An 18316-nucleotide genomic window follows, 5' to 3' on the forward strand; every position below is an offset into this window, starting at 1 on the left:
CGCGCGTGGCTGCAGCCATATGTACTCTTGCAGCACACCTGTCCTCTCTGGACCCCCCTTTACCCGCTCTTTCCAGGCCAGTGCCCCTGGGAAGAACAGATGCATGTGGGACAATTCTGCATCTGCACTGCTGCACCCTGCGTCTGAGACCCCCGTCACACCAGATAAGACGTTATCATTAAGAAACCTGGCGTTCCTTTGATGTTTCAGCCCATCAACCCAAGTCCTTTGTGTCATTAATACATTTTTTTGACCATAATATGGGGACGGTCGCACAAAGTAACTGGTGCGGCGACACCCGGCCTTTCCAAAGGTTGCCGCGTTACTGAAAATATCTGTGCGCGATAAATCAGCCTGACCTTTACTGGTAAACAAGGCGCACGAGCACAAACAAGCAGGGGAGCCAAAAAGGTGCCGGTGCATGAATGGACGGTGCATAACGAGACTGTGGCTGAACAATGACACGTGGCCGTGGCTGTTCAGGCGCCATTGTCCCAACGTTACTGTTGCAGCAGGTTGTAATGGAGGGATGAATCACTTCGGCTGGCAGAGGCATAAAAGCAGGATAAGTAGAACTTGGCTGGACTTCCTCCACCAGAGACTGGACTGGCTGATTGAGAAATTTTAGCTAACGATGGGACAAACTTCTGAGTGCACCCCCCCCCCCACCAGGAACCAGTTGAAGATGTCTTTGGGATGTTGTGGTGAAAGGTTTCTGCACCGTCATGGTAAAAGTGGTGAAGCTGCAGCATTGCGTCGTCATGGGAACCTTTGGGTTTGTATATTTTTCCTGGAATTTCCACTTTTATCTCCTCTCACTAACAGTCCTCTCCTGAACGCACACAGAAATGACAGGGAGACAGTTTTGACACTTTTAAAAGTAGAACTCTGTATTAGCGCACATGCCCCCGCTAGCTTGGAGCTCGTGTGAAAGCTCACTCTTATCTTGGGAAACAAGAAGTAGGCCAAGTAAGTGGATGTGCTCGTTTCATACAGCATCGTCGTGGATGTGAGCCAAGGACATTCATACTTCAAACCGTCATGCAAGGGAATTTCAGCCATAAAGATTTAATCAGATTTTTAGCAAAATGGGATTATTAGGAAGAAACTGCAGTTGGGTTGATGAAGCTACCAGATGTAGTGAGACAATAGTTTTGAGGGTTTATACGCAGACGTAGAATTAACACTCAGCTCAATGGACTGTAATTTTCAAGAGATATAGATAAATATAGAACGGTGGGACAAAGCACACACAGGTTAAAATGAACACAGCTGCTGTGAATCTAGTCAGTGACATAAGAAAAATAAAAGCTTTTTTAATGACTGAGTTCTGATACTTGACTCTTAATCCAGCTTCCCCCCAACAGGACTCATCAGGAGAAGATAATTCCCCATGTCACAATATCTGAATGCATCTGAGAAAGTGTCCCTCTGTGTCATTTCCAAACACTGAGCCAGCTGAACGGGTTATCAGGAACCAGTTTATCTGAATGGGAGAAGCAGTCTGAAATTACACGCCCCGTCTGGGAGGATAAAATCACCGCTGGAGACGTCGGGGGTGATCTAATCTGAGGACAGCGAGCTCTTTCTACGCCTTGTATCACAGATTTGATGGAACCATAGACAACCAAACGATAACTGTTCCGTTTAAGTGTTCTCAAGTTGCTTCTCCTGCTATTTCACACCAACGCTCTCATTAACGGGGCATCCTAGCATCCATTTGAGCAAGGCACACTCAAATACCCACCACTGGGAGTCGGTGAATAAAGAAGCAACATAAATACTTTTGTGGTGTTCTTCGGGTTCTGGCTGACCCAACAAGCACCAGTTGAACGTCAGTTGAAAAGGAAACCTGCTTCCTATCTCCTAGCTCCTACCGCCCTGCCTCCTTTTCCTGCCCTCTGCTTCCCCTCGGTGCCTCAGTGACTGGAGTCAGGTAACCCCCGGACAGGACAGGACAGGACGGCCCGGGCAGATCGGTGGAGGGTCGCAGGGAGGCGGTGTGAGCGGCGTCCCAGGGCCGTTACGCCTCGTCGGTTGTCGATGTTGCGAGTTCGCCGCTGAAACCAACCGGCGTCTCCTTCCGTGAGCGCAGACGACGGCGCCGGTGACCGGGTGAGAGTCGAGGCTACACAGGTGCTTCGCCACGGAGAGGCAATAATGTGGCGTTGAACGTGTCGGGAAATTCCACCTTCCTCTCACTTTAGGGACGTTTTTGTGTTGTTAGGTGTCGTTTCACCCCCCCTTGACTGGTCTCTCTGGCGGCAGCACAGGTGAGCGTGTTTGAGCACTTTGGGCGAATGTTGTTCTGCTTCTGGTTGTTTGTTTCTTTGTTTTGTTTGTTGTTTTTTTGTGTTGTGCGTGACGTCACACACGATATATTGTCCTGACTTGTGTGACACTTAAAAACTCCAAGATGATTATTATTTATTTATTTATTTTTAAGGGAAAGACATTTGTGAAGTTACAGTGGATGTCAAGGTCGCTGCCTTGGTTTCCCCCCCCCTTCCCTAATGGCTCCGTAAAAATCATCCAATATTCACAGTTTTCCACTTTAAGAGCTCTCAAGAGCAGAATTCGGTTCGGTTTGGGTTTCTTTTTACAGTGCAGGAGTTATTTTTACGAGCAGTCTAAATACATTAACTGCAGACACACACACACACATGCACACACATATAGACACATGCACAAGTTTGACTTTATGGCAAAAAACACAAATTTATCCCCTTTAACCACACATACACACGTCTGAGCTCTAACTTCATGTACAAAAACCTTCTCATTCCAGCACACATTACTCAGCGAGCAGCTGCTCTTAGTGAGTCGCAGCAGCAAACCCAGAAGGACCTGCTGACGGGTTTCAGGATGATAAACCGGAGGCCTCTGGGCTATTTTCCTCAAGTCTTCCTCAGCTGTGCTTTACTTCTTAGGAAAAGAGTCTTTCCCCTGAAAGGTTTGGTTTCCAGCATACCTGCCTCTGAGATTTCAAAGTTTCATTCAAGATCAGGGGACAGGACATAAAATACTTAAAGCTGATCCCAGCTAATGTTTTATAAGGCGGTAAAAAGGGTAATCACTCTCTTGTGGAGAAGCGTGGATAAAATCCTACACTGTTAAAGATAATTACTTGTTTCAAGTGTCTGGGCTGCTTTGATATTTTAATTTCATTACAGACACGATGGGTTAAGGCTGAATCATTAAAAAGTAGCCTCAGCTTTTAAGCACTCGCACACACCAGAAGACTGAGAACGACTCCTGTGTGCGATGTTGCTGTGCAGCTTCATTCTAGAAATTTAGCAAGTCGAGTCTGAGATGCCATAAATTATGTTAGCACGACTGTAAGTGATGTGGAAAGATGCGCTGGAGTCCTGCAGAGGAGTTCCATGCAGATCTAATAATCCAGTCATGCTGCATCCCGACCGTGCAGTGACACTCAGAGCTTATGAATTTCTAAAGAAATTTAGGGTGTCACCACGGGAAAAGAAAGGATGCATCGTATTAGTGTTCACAGCTACAGTTCACACATTTGTTTTCACTCTGGTCCACCGCTGGCGCAGCGTCATGTTTCCGTGACAACCGACAGAGGAAAAGATGTGTGTCTCTGCTTTTACATGTCGTTAAAATTGCAGATGGACACTCACGCGTGTGCTGCTCCTCTCCTTGTATCTCGTTTCCTTACATAACTCCTTATGTCCTCATCAGATGCAGATGCATCCGCCTATTTAGCGCTAACTTGTAGGCTAACCCAGGCTACTGCGGTCACACAACACACACACCCCATCAGGGTTGGGCTGAAGCCGAGGCCAGGCCGGTGGATGACAACCGCTACTCGTGCACTACAGACCATAATACCGTGTGGCATGTTCACCTGTGCGCAGGTTCCATTTCTCAGTTATAGTTTTCAGATATGCTAATGTGCTAAATATGCTAAAGATTAGAAGAGGAAATGTAGCGTTTGGTGCGTCACTCTCCTATTTTTTATTTCTTTCTGCCACCTTTGACACACAACATATTGAATCAGCTCAGGAAAAAAAGTTTTGCCTTTAGAAGGAATGAAGAAGGGAGCCAGAGTCTGAGGATTCCAAACAGAACCCTAAAAGAGTCCCGTCGGCCCGTCCTCAGATGGAACCAGCTTTGCTGATTTGGAAATTCCCTTATTTTAAATATGGATGACACGGGTCAGAACTGTCGCCTGATCTTGCTTCTCTTGTTTTCTGGGAGACATTGCAGAATTTTGACATGTTTGTGCATGATGTCATTTCTCAGACAGAGAAACTACCACCCTAAACGCCTTCTCAGGGGATCTGTAATCAGTGTCTCTGCAACTGTTTCTGGCTTTGACCTTTTTTTTAAGGCAGAAGGCATTCTTTGCATAGTCTGATGTGTTGGTGGGGATAGTTTTCCTTTCATTCCCAGTCGTCTGTGAAGCTTTGAATCTCCTGCTCAATAGTTGTGAGAGAACAGGAAAGAGAAAAAATCTCTGACTGTTTTTGGTTTAGACTTTGTCTTCTGTACACATGCCCTTGGTTTGACACGATCCACCCGGACCGCTGTGTTGTAACCCAGATTAGGTGGGTAAGCACGCTGAAGGTTGTTCTGGCTGAAAAGGGCAAAGATCTGAGGAGGTAAACATGGACGAGAGCTGCCTCTTACAGGATATTTTAGTTTCACAAGCTTTACCAATTTTTCACGGTATCTTTGCAGTTAAAACTGAAACCGTTGCATCTCATCTGTGTGTGTTTTTGTGATGACGTCATCACGTGGGCTCAGCAGTTCTGATTTCCCTGCATGTTATTCGACCGTTGAGCCTTTTAAACGGCTCCAGCCAATCAGGAAACACTCGCTATCACGACCCGATCAGAAGAGAATGCAGCCTGCTTTAACGGTGGATTATTGATACAATCGATGGTCAAGATAAGGAGGCTTTTGTCCTAACTGTAACTAGATTAAAGGCTGTCCCTGCTGAATGGTGTAGTCACATTTCTTGGCCCCTGGAGTGATTTGATTTTGAGTGTCTGTTGATACTCGAGTCCCACTCAGATACTTTGTCAGTGCAGAAAAAAAAGAGATGTCCCTTAATGGCCTTTTCTTTTAATTATTATTGAAACAGTGAACAGGCCTATCCATCACTACTGAGCCAAACCTATAGCGCCCCCTACAGGTGACATGAAGTTACCAATTCAATACTATTGGACTTTATTTAGTATTAAAGCACTAAATAGCCATATAAATGATTTCCATTTAAAATAGACATCTTTTTAAATAATGTGCACCAAAACATGTCTATAAAGTTAAATATCAGACAGAAATACGGTGGTTGGCTCAGTGTCTTTGCCCGAGTTGCCACAGTGGACTCGGAGAATTGGGCTGGGTGCTTGTTGCTTAGGTGCTAAATTATGTTCCTCATGTCGAAGCACCTTTTCCCGACCTACAGCCTGGAAGCTCCATCTTGCAGACATCACATGTGGCTGTAGCACTGCCCTAGCACTGTAACCGTAACCCTAACGTCCAACTAGTTTCACAGCAGTTGTGCTTTCCGACCCAACCGGGGAGCAGGTCACGGCTCGGCTCGTGTTGCCTGAACTGTCGCCCCCCCTCAGAAATGTACAGTTAGGAGCCTCGGCGGCCTGCTGGCTGACGTTCAACACTATATTTTAATCAATCAGTCTTTATTGATACGGCATCTGTTAGAATTGTCTCGAGGTGGTTTAAGGATCCCAGGGCCTGACCCCACCCGACAGGCAACAGTGGCAGGAAAACCCCCCCTTTAACAGGAAGAAGCCTTGAGCAGCACCAGGCTCACTTTCAACAAATGTGTTGTATTTATAACTTGGATTCATATGTAACGTTGTGTCTTTAATACGTGAGTGGTCAAGGTCTTTTCCACCCGATTCCGATTCCTCAGAAATGACATCATGGACCGGGATTTCTGATCCTGTGATTGGATCAGGGACATCCCGTCTTTCTCCTTATCTATGAATGCCGGGCGGGTTTTCACCACCCAAAGACAAAGCTAGCGTGTTGCACCATCGCTGGAATTGTTAAATTGTCAATTTTGGCTTCCTTCTTCCTTTGTGGAACTGCACGATTTGAAATAGTCGGAACGTTTTTCCTCACCAGAGGCAGCGCATCATTTAAAAATGAGGCTTATATCTGCACAAGTCGCCACCTGATGGAATTGTAGCTCAGACGTTTCATCTGTTGTGTCGAAGTTCACTCATAAATGAAAAAAGTCATGTTAAATTGTATCTGAGAGTTGCTTTAAATGGACCCACAGTTGCAAATAGAGGGCACGTTTCCCCTGTGAGGCCGGATCCTGATTGAGGCCGCACTGCGATGTGACATACATGGCCCACGAGGCCACGTGCACAGAAGCAGTCACAATAGGTGAACGGAACCAAACTGGATGACTCTAGTCCTGCATTCCGCCCCAAACCTGCCTGACAGCAGCTGCCCGAGCACTAATCCGGCTCCAGGGACGGATCACTGAAGTGAGCCGGTCCCACACACACCTCACGCGTCTCACACACACCTCGGGCGTCTCACACACACTTCAGGCATCTCACACACACCTCGGGCGTCTCACACACATCTCACACACACCTCACGCATCTCACACACACCTCACGCGTCTCACACACACCTCACGCGTCTCACACACACCTCACGCGTCTCACACACACCTCACGCGGCTCACACACACCTCACGCGTCTCACCACACCCTCAGACGTCTCACACACACCTCAGATGTCTCACACACACCTCAGGCGTCTCACACACACCTCACGCAGCTCACACACACCTCAGGCGTCTCACACACACCTCACGCATCTCACACACACCTCACGCGTCTCACACACACCTCACGCGTCTCACACACACCTCACGAGTCTCACACACGCTCATTTGAAGTGCACAGACGATAAAGTGTCTGGCGAGGCTGTGACGTCATCATCGTCGTCAGTCTGTTGATGCCCAGCTGTGTTTTGAGTCCAGATAACACAAATCCGCTGTTATCCAGCAAACTCAGGTCATGCTCATGCTGGTGTATAACCACCCAGAACCAGAACAAAATCTTCCCAAACTTCCCCTGTGATCCTGACCTTTATCCACCCTTTGTGCGGATAAAGTGGCAGATTATTGGGTTTGTGAACATCCAAACGCTGGAATCCTGGTGATTCGCAGCATGAAGGAACCCCCTCAGTAATGAAGCCCAGTCAGTCTTTTGCCCATTATTCAACGTTATTGAAGAGCCACTGGAAGGGTGAGGGCAAAACTCGAGGGGCGCCGCCTCGGACGCGATTAAACTTCAATATTTAACGAGTCGGGAGTGGGAACGCATAGGTAATCTTAAACTGTGTAATTTCACTGACAGACACTTAGCTGCAACTTCAGCGTGTGACAATGTGACTTTTTCCACCGTTGGATTAAATAAATAATCCTGCGAGTTAATCATTGCGGACGACTCCGAGATGAGTCATCGGCGCCGCGCGGCACGTTATTTTCCAGCTCCACCATGCGTGCGCGGCGCACATGACCGTGTTAATGTTTTTAGGCTCTTTCCCAATTCGATGAGTGGATGAGGAGGTTTTACAAAGGCTTCACCATGCTGTCGCTCCAATTTGCTGCTCACGCTAATGTGCTCGCGACTGAGTTTCTAACCCAATATCCTGCCACATTTAATATTTTAGATGTGTGCAACAGAGGGGGATTTTGCCACATTTTCTGATGAGAGATTATCCTCAGATGAAAGTGCTCCAGACGGGATGAGCAAAGCGCAGGAATTTGCCATATTTCTGGTTGCATTGACTGGTTCTAAGGCACAATAAGACACACCAGATGCAGGTTTACACCTTAACTAAACTCAATTGTTAATGAAGATGAGTTGACAGGTGAACTATGACATCATCGGCGATACAATTGGAGGCGTTTTTCCAATCTTGGAATAACCAAACCAAGGCCTTTCGATGATCATTTAGGGTTGGATTTTTTTTAAAGCTGCTTCATTTTGATTGTGTTTATTTTCCTAAATTAAGAATATTTATTCACAGAAGCGACACTGATCCTCCCTGATGAAAATCAAAGCAGTGACAAGTGTATAATTTCACTTTTATCATTATTATCATCGAAAAATACTAGATAATTAGAGTATAATCTCATACGGTGTGACATCCAAATAGATAGACTAATAATAAGCAGCGCAGGGGTGCAGAGATGCAATGGAATAAAAAAAAATGGTCTTCAGATGTCAAAACTTACAGTTTCAACATTTTTGCTTTTCAGTTTTTATATCCGTGTATGTGGAGGAGAAATCATTAATAGCTTGATAACATTTGGCCGACAGCAGGGTGGCCGACCGGCTAACAGCAGCATCGTCACAGAGCCTAATCTAATCTAATCCCACTGACCTCCGATTGTTCTCTTCGTGGCCTCTATTTACGGCTCTACTACAGTTCAAATGTGTGTGTGTGTGTGTGTGTGTGTGTGGGGAGGGGGGGCTTTTAGATTCACGCTGTGTCGCGTTTGCCTGCTGTCACACATTTATTGCCTTTGAGTGTCAGACACAGAAATTCCCGAGCAGGGAACTGTAACATCAAATGATTTCTTAAGAGTTTTTCTTTGCAGGCAGCCCACTGTTCCCCCATCTGTTCCACCGCAGCAGCACCCTCTCACTCCGCATACACACTCCGTGGCACCCCAGCAGGAAAAGAGCCATTGTAATACCAACATATGCTGCAAGCACATACATTCTTTTGCTTCGTGGCTGGAGGAGTGTACGGAAATCAGAGTGGCAGCACGTTTAAAAGGTATTTTACTAACATTACACGTTTTATACAGCTCTGACAAACATTAAAATCCCGGTGAAGAACTAAAAAGGAGCTGAAGCAATGAGATATTGCACCCCTTCATGGATGGACGTCATGGATATTTTATGGACCGATATGTTCTGTATTTAATTTCTCATGAAGTCGATATGTTTTTCATCTTTTTTAAAAGGTAAAGTCCTGTAATTCTAAGTGTATAAGAGCACATTTATTTAACTCTGCATGGTTAAAGGATTTAATGACAGACGTGTTGACAAAGATCAGCGTTAGAAAATGATTCTGTTGCTCACGTTTGTTCACGCTAGCAGCACGTTGGGTGATTGAACTGAAGCTATTTCCAGCTTGATAATGAAAGCCACCAGCGGGTGTGGAGGCATTTGGATTTCTAGACAGATTTAATCATTAACTTGGAAATTAATCTCAATCAAGATGATTGTAGTCTCATCTTCGGAGCAAAGGCATTTTAATATGTCACAGCTGGAGCCACATTTAATGAACTCTTCATGGCAGCACTAATATGCAATCCATCTTCCCCTCCAGGTTTCACTAAAGTAATAGTGTTAGACTGATGACAGCGTGTCTGAGAGTGTGTTCACATGTTTGGGTTCACACATGCAGCAAACGATTGGAGACACGTCGCATCTGTTCCCAGATTTGGGGACAGAATGGCAGCGCGTGGGTGGAACAGGCGATTTCATCATCTGGCAGGTCCTGATCTCTATGTTTGGAAGAGCTGTTTCTGGCACATTTACAGTTAAACCATCCCCTTCTCCACCCTCCTGTATCCTTCAGCGGGTGTGCACATGCCTGCTCCCCGCTGCGCACGCTGTTCTGGAGGTTCTCCAGCTGTATGGTGGTGCTTCATGAGCTAGAATTAGGTCACCTCAGAAGAAAAGAAACAGCTGCGTTTGCGTTTACACACGAGGAGCCAAAGATCAAATCCTGAGTCTGGATTCCAGTGCGTCTATGAAACGGACTTTAAAGGGTTTGACAGATGAGGAGGCCCTGGACATGCTGAGATGCTTGTTTTTTATTTCATTGGGCCTTTGCAGCCATCTTCTGTATCCTGCTGAGACGATTGTGGGAGTTGTGTGAAGATTCACAGTTAAGGTGCAAAAAGATTTGGGATTATTTGCAGCGATGCTCACAGCAAACAGCTGATGAATAAACCAAACAGGAAGCATAGTTTTAGGTTTCCTTTGTTCCTTTCCTTTTGTAAATTGACCAGTTTGACCAATTACCTGTAGAAATCTTTATTTTTTGACACCACGTGTTGGAGAATTATCATATTTGGGGATATTATTATGTTGCAAATCCTCTCTCTTTTTGGTTCCTCCTCCTCGATGTATTAACTTTTCGACTTTGTAAGCGTTCCCTTCTCTGCGCTCCTGTCTCATGTCTAATTATTGAAGACTGTGTGTCTTTGGGGAGCTCCTCCACACCCCTCATCAAAGCTTGTGTTTGTGTTTGCTTGTTTATCTCCCGCTGCTATTCTCGGTACTCTCCCACAGCCCCAAAGAGACACAAGTCTCGAGTCCCCACGGAGGTTTCTACTATAAGCTGTCGCTGCACTTGCATTGATGCTGTCAAAAATGAATGTCTGTCTTTAAAAAAACCCAAAGAATACCCCCCAAAAATCCATTTTCTGATGCTTATTTTTATAGCGTTAGTATTTTTCAATATTCTTCATTATCAATATCATTTCACAAGGTCACAAGGTCAACTGTCCTCGTTTTGTCCTTTTGTCTCCTTCACACCAACATTTTAATCTAGTCACTGTAATCCTGCTGAATGAATGAATGAATGAATGAATGAATGAATGAATGAATGCGTATTTATAATCAGGCTTCTCACAACCTTAGCTCTCATTATACAGGTTGTTTGAAATGCAACAGCGTCATTTTGAGTCACATTAATCGTTGAGTGGAACAAATCAAGAATAAATAACTCCCATTATTAATAAGTAAATAAAGTGTTTTGGGTGTGTGCTTCAAGAGTTTTTATTGGTCAACTGTCCATGGTGCTTGCCCTCTGACAGTTGTCATAGAAACCAAGCACTGATCTGAAATCACCCACTATAAGAATACTGTACTCTTGATGTACATAATGGTTTTAAAGACCTTTTTAATGGGTTTAAAAATGTTAATACTGCTATTCTCTCTAGGACCTTTGTCTAACCTGTCTCAGTGCCAACTCCAGGTGAAAATACCTTTTTATCCAGGTACCTGAAGTTCTTATGAACAAGCCTTGGAATTGTATAATTAATGCTGGAGAGCCTCTACATTCACACCTGTACATCCAATACATTTTCCTATGTGGCCATATGGGCTAGTGCAATCTAGGAATGACTCTGAAGTGTCTTTTAAAGACAAAAAAGCAGACAATTTCAATCAAGGGACGGCTTGGACAAAAGTAAAAGCAGTGTTTTGTTTTTAAACTGACAGTTTTGCATGAATAAATGGAATCATGGTTGTTTGACCTCTGACTCTCAGCCTTGTCTTTGCTGTGTTGCAGGTGTCAGGATGGAGGAAGCAGACAAGTACAAACAGCGACTGGAAGCCATTGCTGTGAGTCAGCGTGCACAGACACGTGCACACTGTGCATTAAGTGTGAATGTACACATACTGTATAGTTGTGTGCAGCCTCTGTAGTCAGACTGAACTCAATTCATGCTTTTTTATGTTAAAAACAACTGGATGCCATTAAGAATATACAGCTAAATAAACGTTCCCTTTACCTGACAAGGCTTAGGGATGCATTAATATTGACCTATTGTCAGAGAGTATTGGGTTCATCCCGACAGAGGCAGAGGATGATTAGACGGTACTCTCTGACCCATCTGCAGCTTTTAAATGATTTACAAAAGGTCCTCTGGGGTGAGCCAGTGGTCCTACAAATACAACTCCAGGTTGCCATGGGGACAACGGCATGCACATTAGACCTGATGTTATTGTGACAGATGGCTGACCAGGTGTTTTAGTTTCTTTCAGTGATGTTTTATTCACCACTCTTTCTTTCATTAATTAAAATCATGTCTGCCCATCTGAGTCTGGTTCTGTCTCTCATATCTTTCATCAGGAGAAACTTCGGCGGCAGGAGGAGCAGGAGAAAGCCAGGAGAGAAATGGAAGAAGAGAGGCTCCGTCTACAGCAGCTCAAGGTCTGAGACGTACACAGGAAGTCTCCTTCATCCAGGCTCTTATTCACACACGTAGCCTTAGTCCTTGGCTAAAATCCCCGGCTGAACCACCCTGACCTGTTATCAAGTTGATAGCAACCAACTGTGTTTCCCTTTTCTCATGATGTGCGCATACTTCCCCGCTTCCTGGTATGCCTTTTTTTGCAGAGGTTAGAAGCAAAGCCTTTCCTTTGCTGAAATATGTTATTATGCGACCGTGTATCCTGCTGCTCTATTGTTTTCACATCATTTCCCACAACTGCCGTTCCCACTTCCTACTCCGCTGTGGTCCACTGGAATAACGCACATTCCACAAGTTGTGAAATATGTGCAGCTTGTATTTGCATGCATGCAGATGTGTTCGGTGTACAAATGTGAGAGGGAAGCATGTTCAACCGTGTCTGGCGGTCAGCACAAATCACAACATTATGGATTGGAATGACATTTTCAGGAATGTTGATAACGACCACGGAGATGCAAAGACAAAAAGCTGTGGAAAAAAATTAAATTGAAGAGAACTAAAGAACCTTTTTCAAGAGCATATTTCTCTAACGCGATGATCAGACGGCCTGAGCAGTTTGTTCGTATGCAGTAGTTTTAGCAAACATAATTAACTGTGTTACTGAAACAAAAGCAAAGAACTTGGAAGTTCTGTTCAGAGGGGGCGTAATGTCACAGTTGTTATTCTGAAGCCTCCAGCAATGGAGCCCAACACAATCCTGTAAGTTAACGATTTGCTGTTGTGTGTAACTGTTTCATGGCCTGTCGAGATGAGGAAGTTCAGGGAGTAATGAAGTACTGAGGCTACATGCTCAGAATGTCACTGACAAAACTGTAAAAATATGTTGGCTCCAAACCCTCCAGTCAGGAAGCCATAAACCATAAATCCCATGTAAAACCTGTTTAACTTTCAGTGTTGCCTGGACATCTCCATCTTCAGCAAAACACTATTCATTTTCATACTAACCCTCCTACAATCAACACTGTCTAGGAAGACAAATCTGGATGGAGATGCCGAACAAGTCTATGACTTGTCACTGGTTTTATATCTCCTTGAGATTAGTTAGAAAATATAGCAAGGTCGTCTGTTTATTACCGCTGTTGGTCACCACGGGGACAATTTTCTGGCTGTGAGCTTACACGTGATCCGCCTGTCGTAGTTTTCTGTTGCTATGGGGTGATAAGGTTGTTTTTTTTGGGGGAGAAACAGTTCCTGAAACATGTCAGGATGTGGTCAATTATGTCAACATTTAAAAGAAGCGGGGAGAGAAATGCCAGAGGATAAAACCTCGTCCTCTCTTTGTGAAGGTTGTAGTTTTTTCCTCTCAAATTCTTTTCTCAATATCATATTTCTTTAGTGTTGCTCCAGTTAAGACTATTGGGCCAGTTTGGTTTGACCTTTACTGATTTGCAGCGCTAACCAAAGACACTGGAAGATTCATGCTTCATGGCAGGACAGGAATAAAACCCGACTTTCTCCTGCTGCCTCTTATTGCAGAGGAAGTCTCTGAGGGACCAGTGGTTAATGGAAGGAGCTCCCCTGTCCCCAGCTTCCCCGGACACTCAGAACATCCCACGCTCCCCACCGTGGGGCTCTGAGGCCCAGGAAATGGAAGAGCAGGATGATCAGTGCAATTGTGGGTGGGTGTTTTGCTCACTGGCACCCACCATCGAGTGTTTCATAACCGTTATAAATGTGACAGTTCACATCGTGTGTGTGTGTGTGTGTGTGTGTGTGTGTGTGTGTGTGTGTGGTGTGTGTGTGTGTGTGTGTGTGTGTGTGTGTGTGTGTCTCAGGCTGCAGTCAGAGAGTCAGCGATTGACCGAGGAAGAGGACAATAACCCAGTGGAGAACAGGCAAACGGTGAGGAACTCGCACAGAAGCACAAGAACAGACACTTGTTCTTGTTCTTTGGACAAGAAAGCGGCTGAAACTGTGTTGAACACTCTTGCTTTATCTTCCAGCTTGCACGTCTGGGGTTTTTCCCATGAATATTGTATTACCTCCCTAATGTGCCTTTGATGTAGAACCTTGTTCTGTAGCAGGAACTGAATTTGGACCTCTGTTACATGAACAATTCAGCACTTAATCCACTCTGCTGCTTCCAACTCACTCAGGTTCTTGATAAACAAGAGTTTTCTTCTCTTGAATATTTCATCATGGTCTTGTATCCTTCTCCCTGGATTTAGGAGTCTTCCGACAGTCATCGTAAAGCTAATTTTGTTGATTTATGTGTTTCACCTGATATTTTCTGAGAAAGTCCTTCAGGTTAGAGCCCAACAACGCCACCTACCGGAGCAAAGAGAAATGCATTTGAAAGAACTCCCTGAACAAGTCAGGACACGTCCGAACTTCCGCACAGAAGATCAGAAAACAAATGAGATGATCAAAGAATGAGACTTTGACCCAATAATCTCCCAAACATCAAGGCCAAAGGGCTTGGATCATAAAGCCTCCTACCATCTTATGTAACCTTGTATTACTGCATATGCACACTTCTTATACTTTGGAGCAGCAATCATAGTTTACCCCCCCCCCCCCCCCCCCAAAGAGGTAACCCCCCTCTTCACACACACAAACGTTATTTCCTAAAGTTCAGAAAAGTCCTCTGAAGGAAACAAGATCTCTCCAAGTTCCTCAATTCTCCAATCAGAATCATAGTCCATAATCTTCAATCAGCAATTCTTCCACTCAAAATTGGGTATTTTGAGCCAGATTGAGTGTAAAGGACCCAAACTGGCTCTGCAATCATATTCCAAATACTGGAGAGCATGATCCAAAATGTTCGTAGCTCAGGGGGGTAACTGGCGACGAGGATGCAGAAACACCACTTACTGTGTGATTAGATGGCTGGAATGGAGGCCAACACTCATCGTTACTTGTGTATCTCAATATCTGCTGGCATATCAGGGCCATTTTATGATTCCTTTACAATTTTTAGTCAAACAAGTCACAGGGTTCACGTGTGACAGTAACAATGCTGGAAAGAACTGCTCGAAATCCTGATGATGGATTACTCAGCGTTAGTGAGTTAAATTTGACAGCCCTGCTTTAAATGTACGATAGGACTGTGATGTAAAGTTTTATTTTCCTAAACTGAATGTGCATTTACGTGACGAGCTTTGGGCTTTAAGACGATTGGACTTTTTATCCAAAAGTGACTGTTTCCAGCACATCCGCTCCCTCTTGTGGCCCCCTGACAGTTCTGTCTGCAGCAGAGATTAGAAACTACTGTACTGGTTTTCATGCAGGTCTTCAGCACAGGGGAAAATATTTTAATAGAAATCTTTGCATTTGCTTTCATGATGCTTGTTTGATGTTCCAGCATTTGCATTTTATTTGTTGCCTCTTCATATTCTCTTTAAAATCCAGCAGCGTTTCCACCACCACAGCACAAACGAGCTCACCAGTTGAGCCACAGTAGATTTAATTCCTCTCTTGTCCCTCTTGCCCAGCAGGAGGCAGCAGAAATGGGAGAGGCTGACGCAGGTAAGCCAGATCAAATAAACCTTTGCTTATTTCTTTCTCCACACATTAAAACAAATTGACATATTTGAAAGTAACTTTTTCATTATCTCACAAAGAGAAACCGATGATTGCGTGCACATATGTCACACTGTAAGGACATAAAAGCTCCTTCTGCCTGTCAGAGGGAGCAGAAGAACACTTCTGAGAGCGTGTTCTGGGCCATTAGATGCCAGATATGGATCACTGGATCACTTTTACACATGTAGATGTAATTCAGTATTTGATTGAGTTGAATACTTGTAAGCGGGTTTTAATTATCAATTGCTATTATTAATTAATTATCAGTTGTTGCTATTGCTAATACAGTAATAAAAATCACTGTCTTCCTCAGGAAGTTATGTTCTCCTGCAGAATATAGAAAACAACGTGGGTAAGTATAGTCCCATGTATGTAATAAAGCTGTGGTGAACATGCTTTATGCCTTTATTCTGCATTCTGTTCTCTATTTTGACTTACTGCAAGCGGCCTTTACTGATAAAGAAATCTAAAATATAAAAGTTTCACATGCAGTGCGTTTAAAGAGTCTACACACCCGAGATAAAATGCTCAGTTGTAATTTAAACAGAGGGCAGGAGAAATCATCTCAGGATTTAGCATGAAACAGAAAACCTTCAGGGGGGAAATAGATAAATAAAGAAATGCTGGGAGAGGCTGGTACAAATTAGGTGTACCATGGAGCAGGACCTTACCCAGAAATGGACGACCCTCTGAAATCAATGAAAATGGGAGAAGAAAACTGATCAGAGAAGCTTCCCAGAGGCAAAGAGCAACTTTGAGAGAGCTGCAGGATTTCCTGCCGTCATGGGAGGAGAGCTGCACACAGGAAATGCAATCTGACACATTTAGAGCACTTTAGTAAAGAGCAGTTTGCAAATGTTGCAAAGCCAAAATATGCTATGCTAATAGCCTCCCACCCAAAAGCTTGAGTGCCACAGTAACAGCACTAATTTAATGGTGTGTCCATGTATGCAGTCAGGTTACAGTATTTATTTTATTTCTATTGTTCACATTGCGGGTCACATTGATGGTGGACATAATGTCTCTTTACTTGCCTCACAAAGAACTTGGCATGTTTAAAGGGGTGTGTAGACATTTTATACCCACCTGCTGTGATAAATATTCACATGGTGAATAATGTTTGCATATTTATGTTAATATAAGCTCATGTGCTATACTTGCCTTCTCAGAGGACATGAAAAGGTCGGCGCACATGCAACGTTGTACAAGTAGAAACTGTATATGTCAAATTCAGCATATAGTTTTTAGTATTTTGTGTGCATTTCACACATTTATCTCACTGTGATGGTGAGTTCTGTTTAGGTCATTGTGCACATTAATCAGCCGCCATATGATGGGATGGCAACTGCAGTCACTGGCTGTTGCTGACATCGGGGTCATGTCTATGCGGTCATCCGTGATCCTCCTCACAGCAGAGTTGTTTGTTCTTTTGCTGCTGTAGAATCTGGAGATGGAGTTTTTGCAAACCAAAGACCGTTACCGGAGGAGTCGGCAACGCTTTTAACAGATCATAGAGGAGAGGCAGAGGCAAGTAGTGACTCTTTAGATAGCAGCCAGTCCTCCAGCAGTGGAACTGTTGCTGCTCCAGTGAGCAGAGATGGTCTGAGGACGAGCGTTTCAGAGGGGGGGGCGGCACCAAATCCAAAGGACAGCGTGGAGGAAGAAGAGCTAGCGCTGATGGTAGAAGAATGTGCGATCGGCGCGGATGGAGAGGATGAGGAACCTAAAGTTAATGAAGGTGAAATTAAGGGCACACAGTCAGAAACAGACCTACAAAAACAGGAAGTTGAGGAGGAAGAAATTAAAAGAGAGGCAGAAGAAAAGCATGAGGCAGCGCCTGCAGGTGAAGAGATGAAACAGCCTGTCCCTGCTCCTCTAGGGGCCGCTGTAGTGTCTACTGGGCCAGTCTACTCTCGGTCTAATTCCATCTCTGAGCGAGGGACTGCAGTGATACAGGAGGGAGCTGACATCGCTTTAGAATCCCAGGAACCTCCTCCTCCACCTGGTCAGTTCCAGGAAGTGTTCTTGGTTGATCCTCAGAACAACAAGCGGACAGAAGGAATGCCGGGAGAGCAGGATTCCCTTCTGTCTCAGGCTAAAACCCCCAAATCTCCCACCGAACCAGCAGCAGCCGACACATCGGCCCAGTCAGAACCCAGAAGCCACGAAGAGCAGAACAAGATGTCCAAGAACAGAACCGGCCGGTGCTGCACCCTCATTTAAACAGCCTGTTTTTTGTAGGCGATTCCTTTATTATTCAGTCATTTCAGATCTAGAGCTAAAGCTAAATTATTGTCGTAATTCTGTTTATAGCATAATTTTCTTTTCCATCTTTTTGCAATGAACATTTTGACAACACTAATAAGACTAATATACAGTATATATATATATATAATTTTTAAACTCATTTATAAGCAACTATATATTTGATAATGGTTTTGCTTTCAGAAACAGCAATAAGTGAGTGTGAACGTCACCTTTGGATGAATAAATGACCTGATTAAACTGACATTGGTCACAATTTCCGTTGTGTTTTTCCTCCAGCCCCTTTTCCTCACATGTTACATTCATCCTGAAAGTGCAGTATTGCCTCATTTAAAAGAAACACAAGTCATTGTTTGAGCTTCTGTCTCATTCTCGACTGTGCTGTTCATTTCTGCACCTCTCTTTGGATCTGCTGAAACATGATCTGCTGGCCTGTTCACGTTGTGCCAGATAATGAGCTTCAAGGCTTTCGCTCGGCTGCAGCCTGCGTTAACCAGCGTG

The 18316-nt window shown here is 44.4% G+C and overlaps 1 protein-coding gene across 6 annotated transcripts; it reads left to right on the forward strand.

The window, feature by feature from the left end:
- Nucleotides 1–1611: 1611 nt before the first annotated feature.
- Nucleotides 1612–18071, forward strand: palm3 (paralemmin 3). 6 transcript variants are annotated; one of them, XM_057035053.1, is made up of 10 exons: nucleotides 1613–2136; nucleotides 2228–2273; nucleotides 8627–8808; nucleotides 11341–11393; nucleotides 11905–11985; nucleotides 13502–13644; nucleotides 13801–13867; nucleotides 15460–15493; nucleotides 15864–15902; nucleotides 16992–18071. In XM_057035053.1, exons 4-10 carry the CDS (start codon nucleotides 11349–11351, stop codon nucleotides 17771–17773), a joined length of 1191 nt encoding a protein of 396 aa, XP_056891033.1. In that variant the 5' UTR covers nucleotides 1613–2136; nucleotides 2228–2273; nucleotides 8627–8808; nucleotides 11341–11348; the 3' UTR covers nucleotides 17774–18071. The 6 variants fall into 6 exon arrangements, with proteins under 6 accessions (XP_056891035.1, XP_056891033.1, XP_056891034.1 ...); XM_057035054.1 differs by having other exon boundaries at nucleotides 1613–2115; XM_057035051.1 differs by lacking the exon at nucleotides 8627–8808 and having other exon boundaries at nucleotides 1619–2136.
- The last annotated feature ends 245 nt before the right edge of the window (nucleotides 18072–18316 follow it).

The sequence above is a fragment of the Takifugu flavidus genome, chromosome 6 (assembly GCF_003711565.1).
Source record: "Takifugu flavidus isolate HTHZ2018 chromosome 6, ASM371156v2, whole genome shotgun sequence".
NCBI lineage: Eukaryota > Metazoa > Chordata > Actinopteri > Tetraodontiformes > Tetraodontidae > Takifugu > Takifugu flavidus.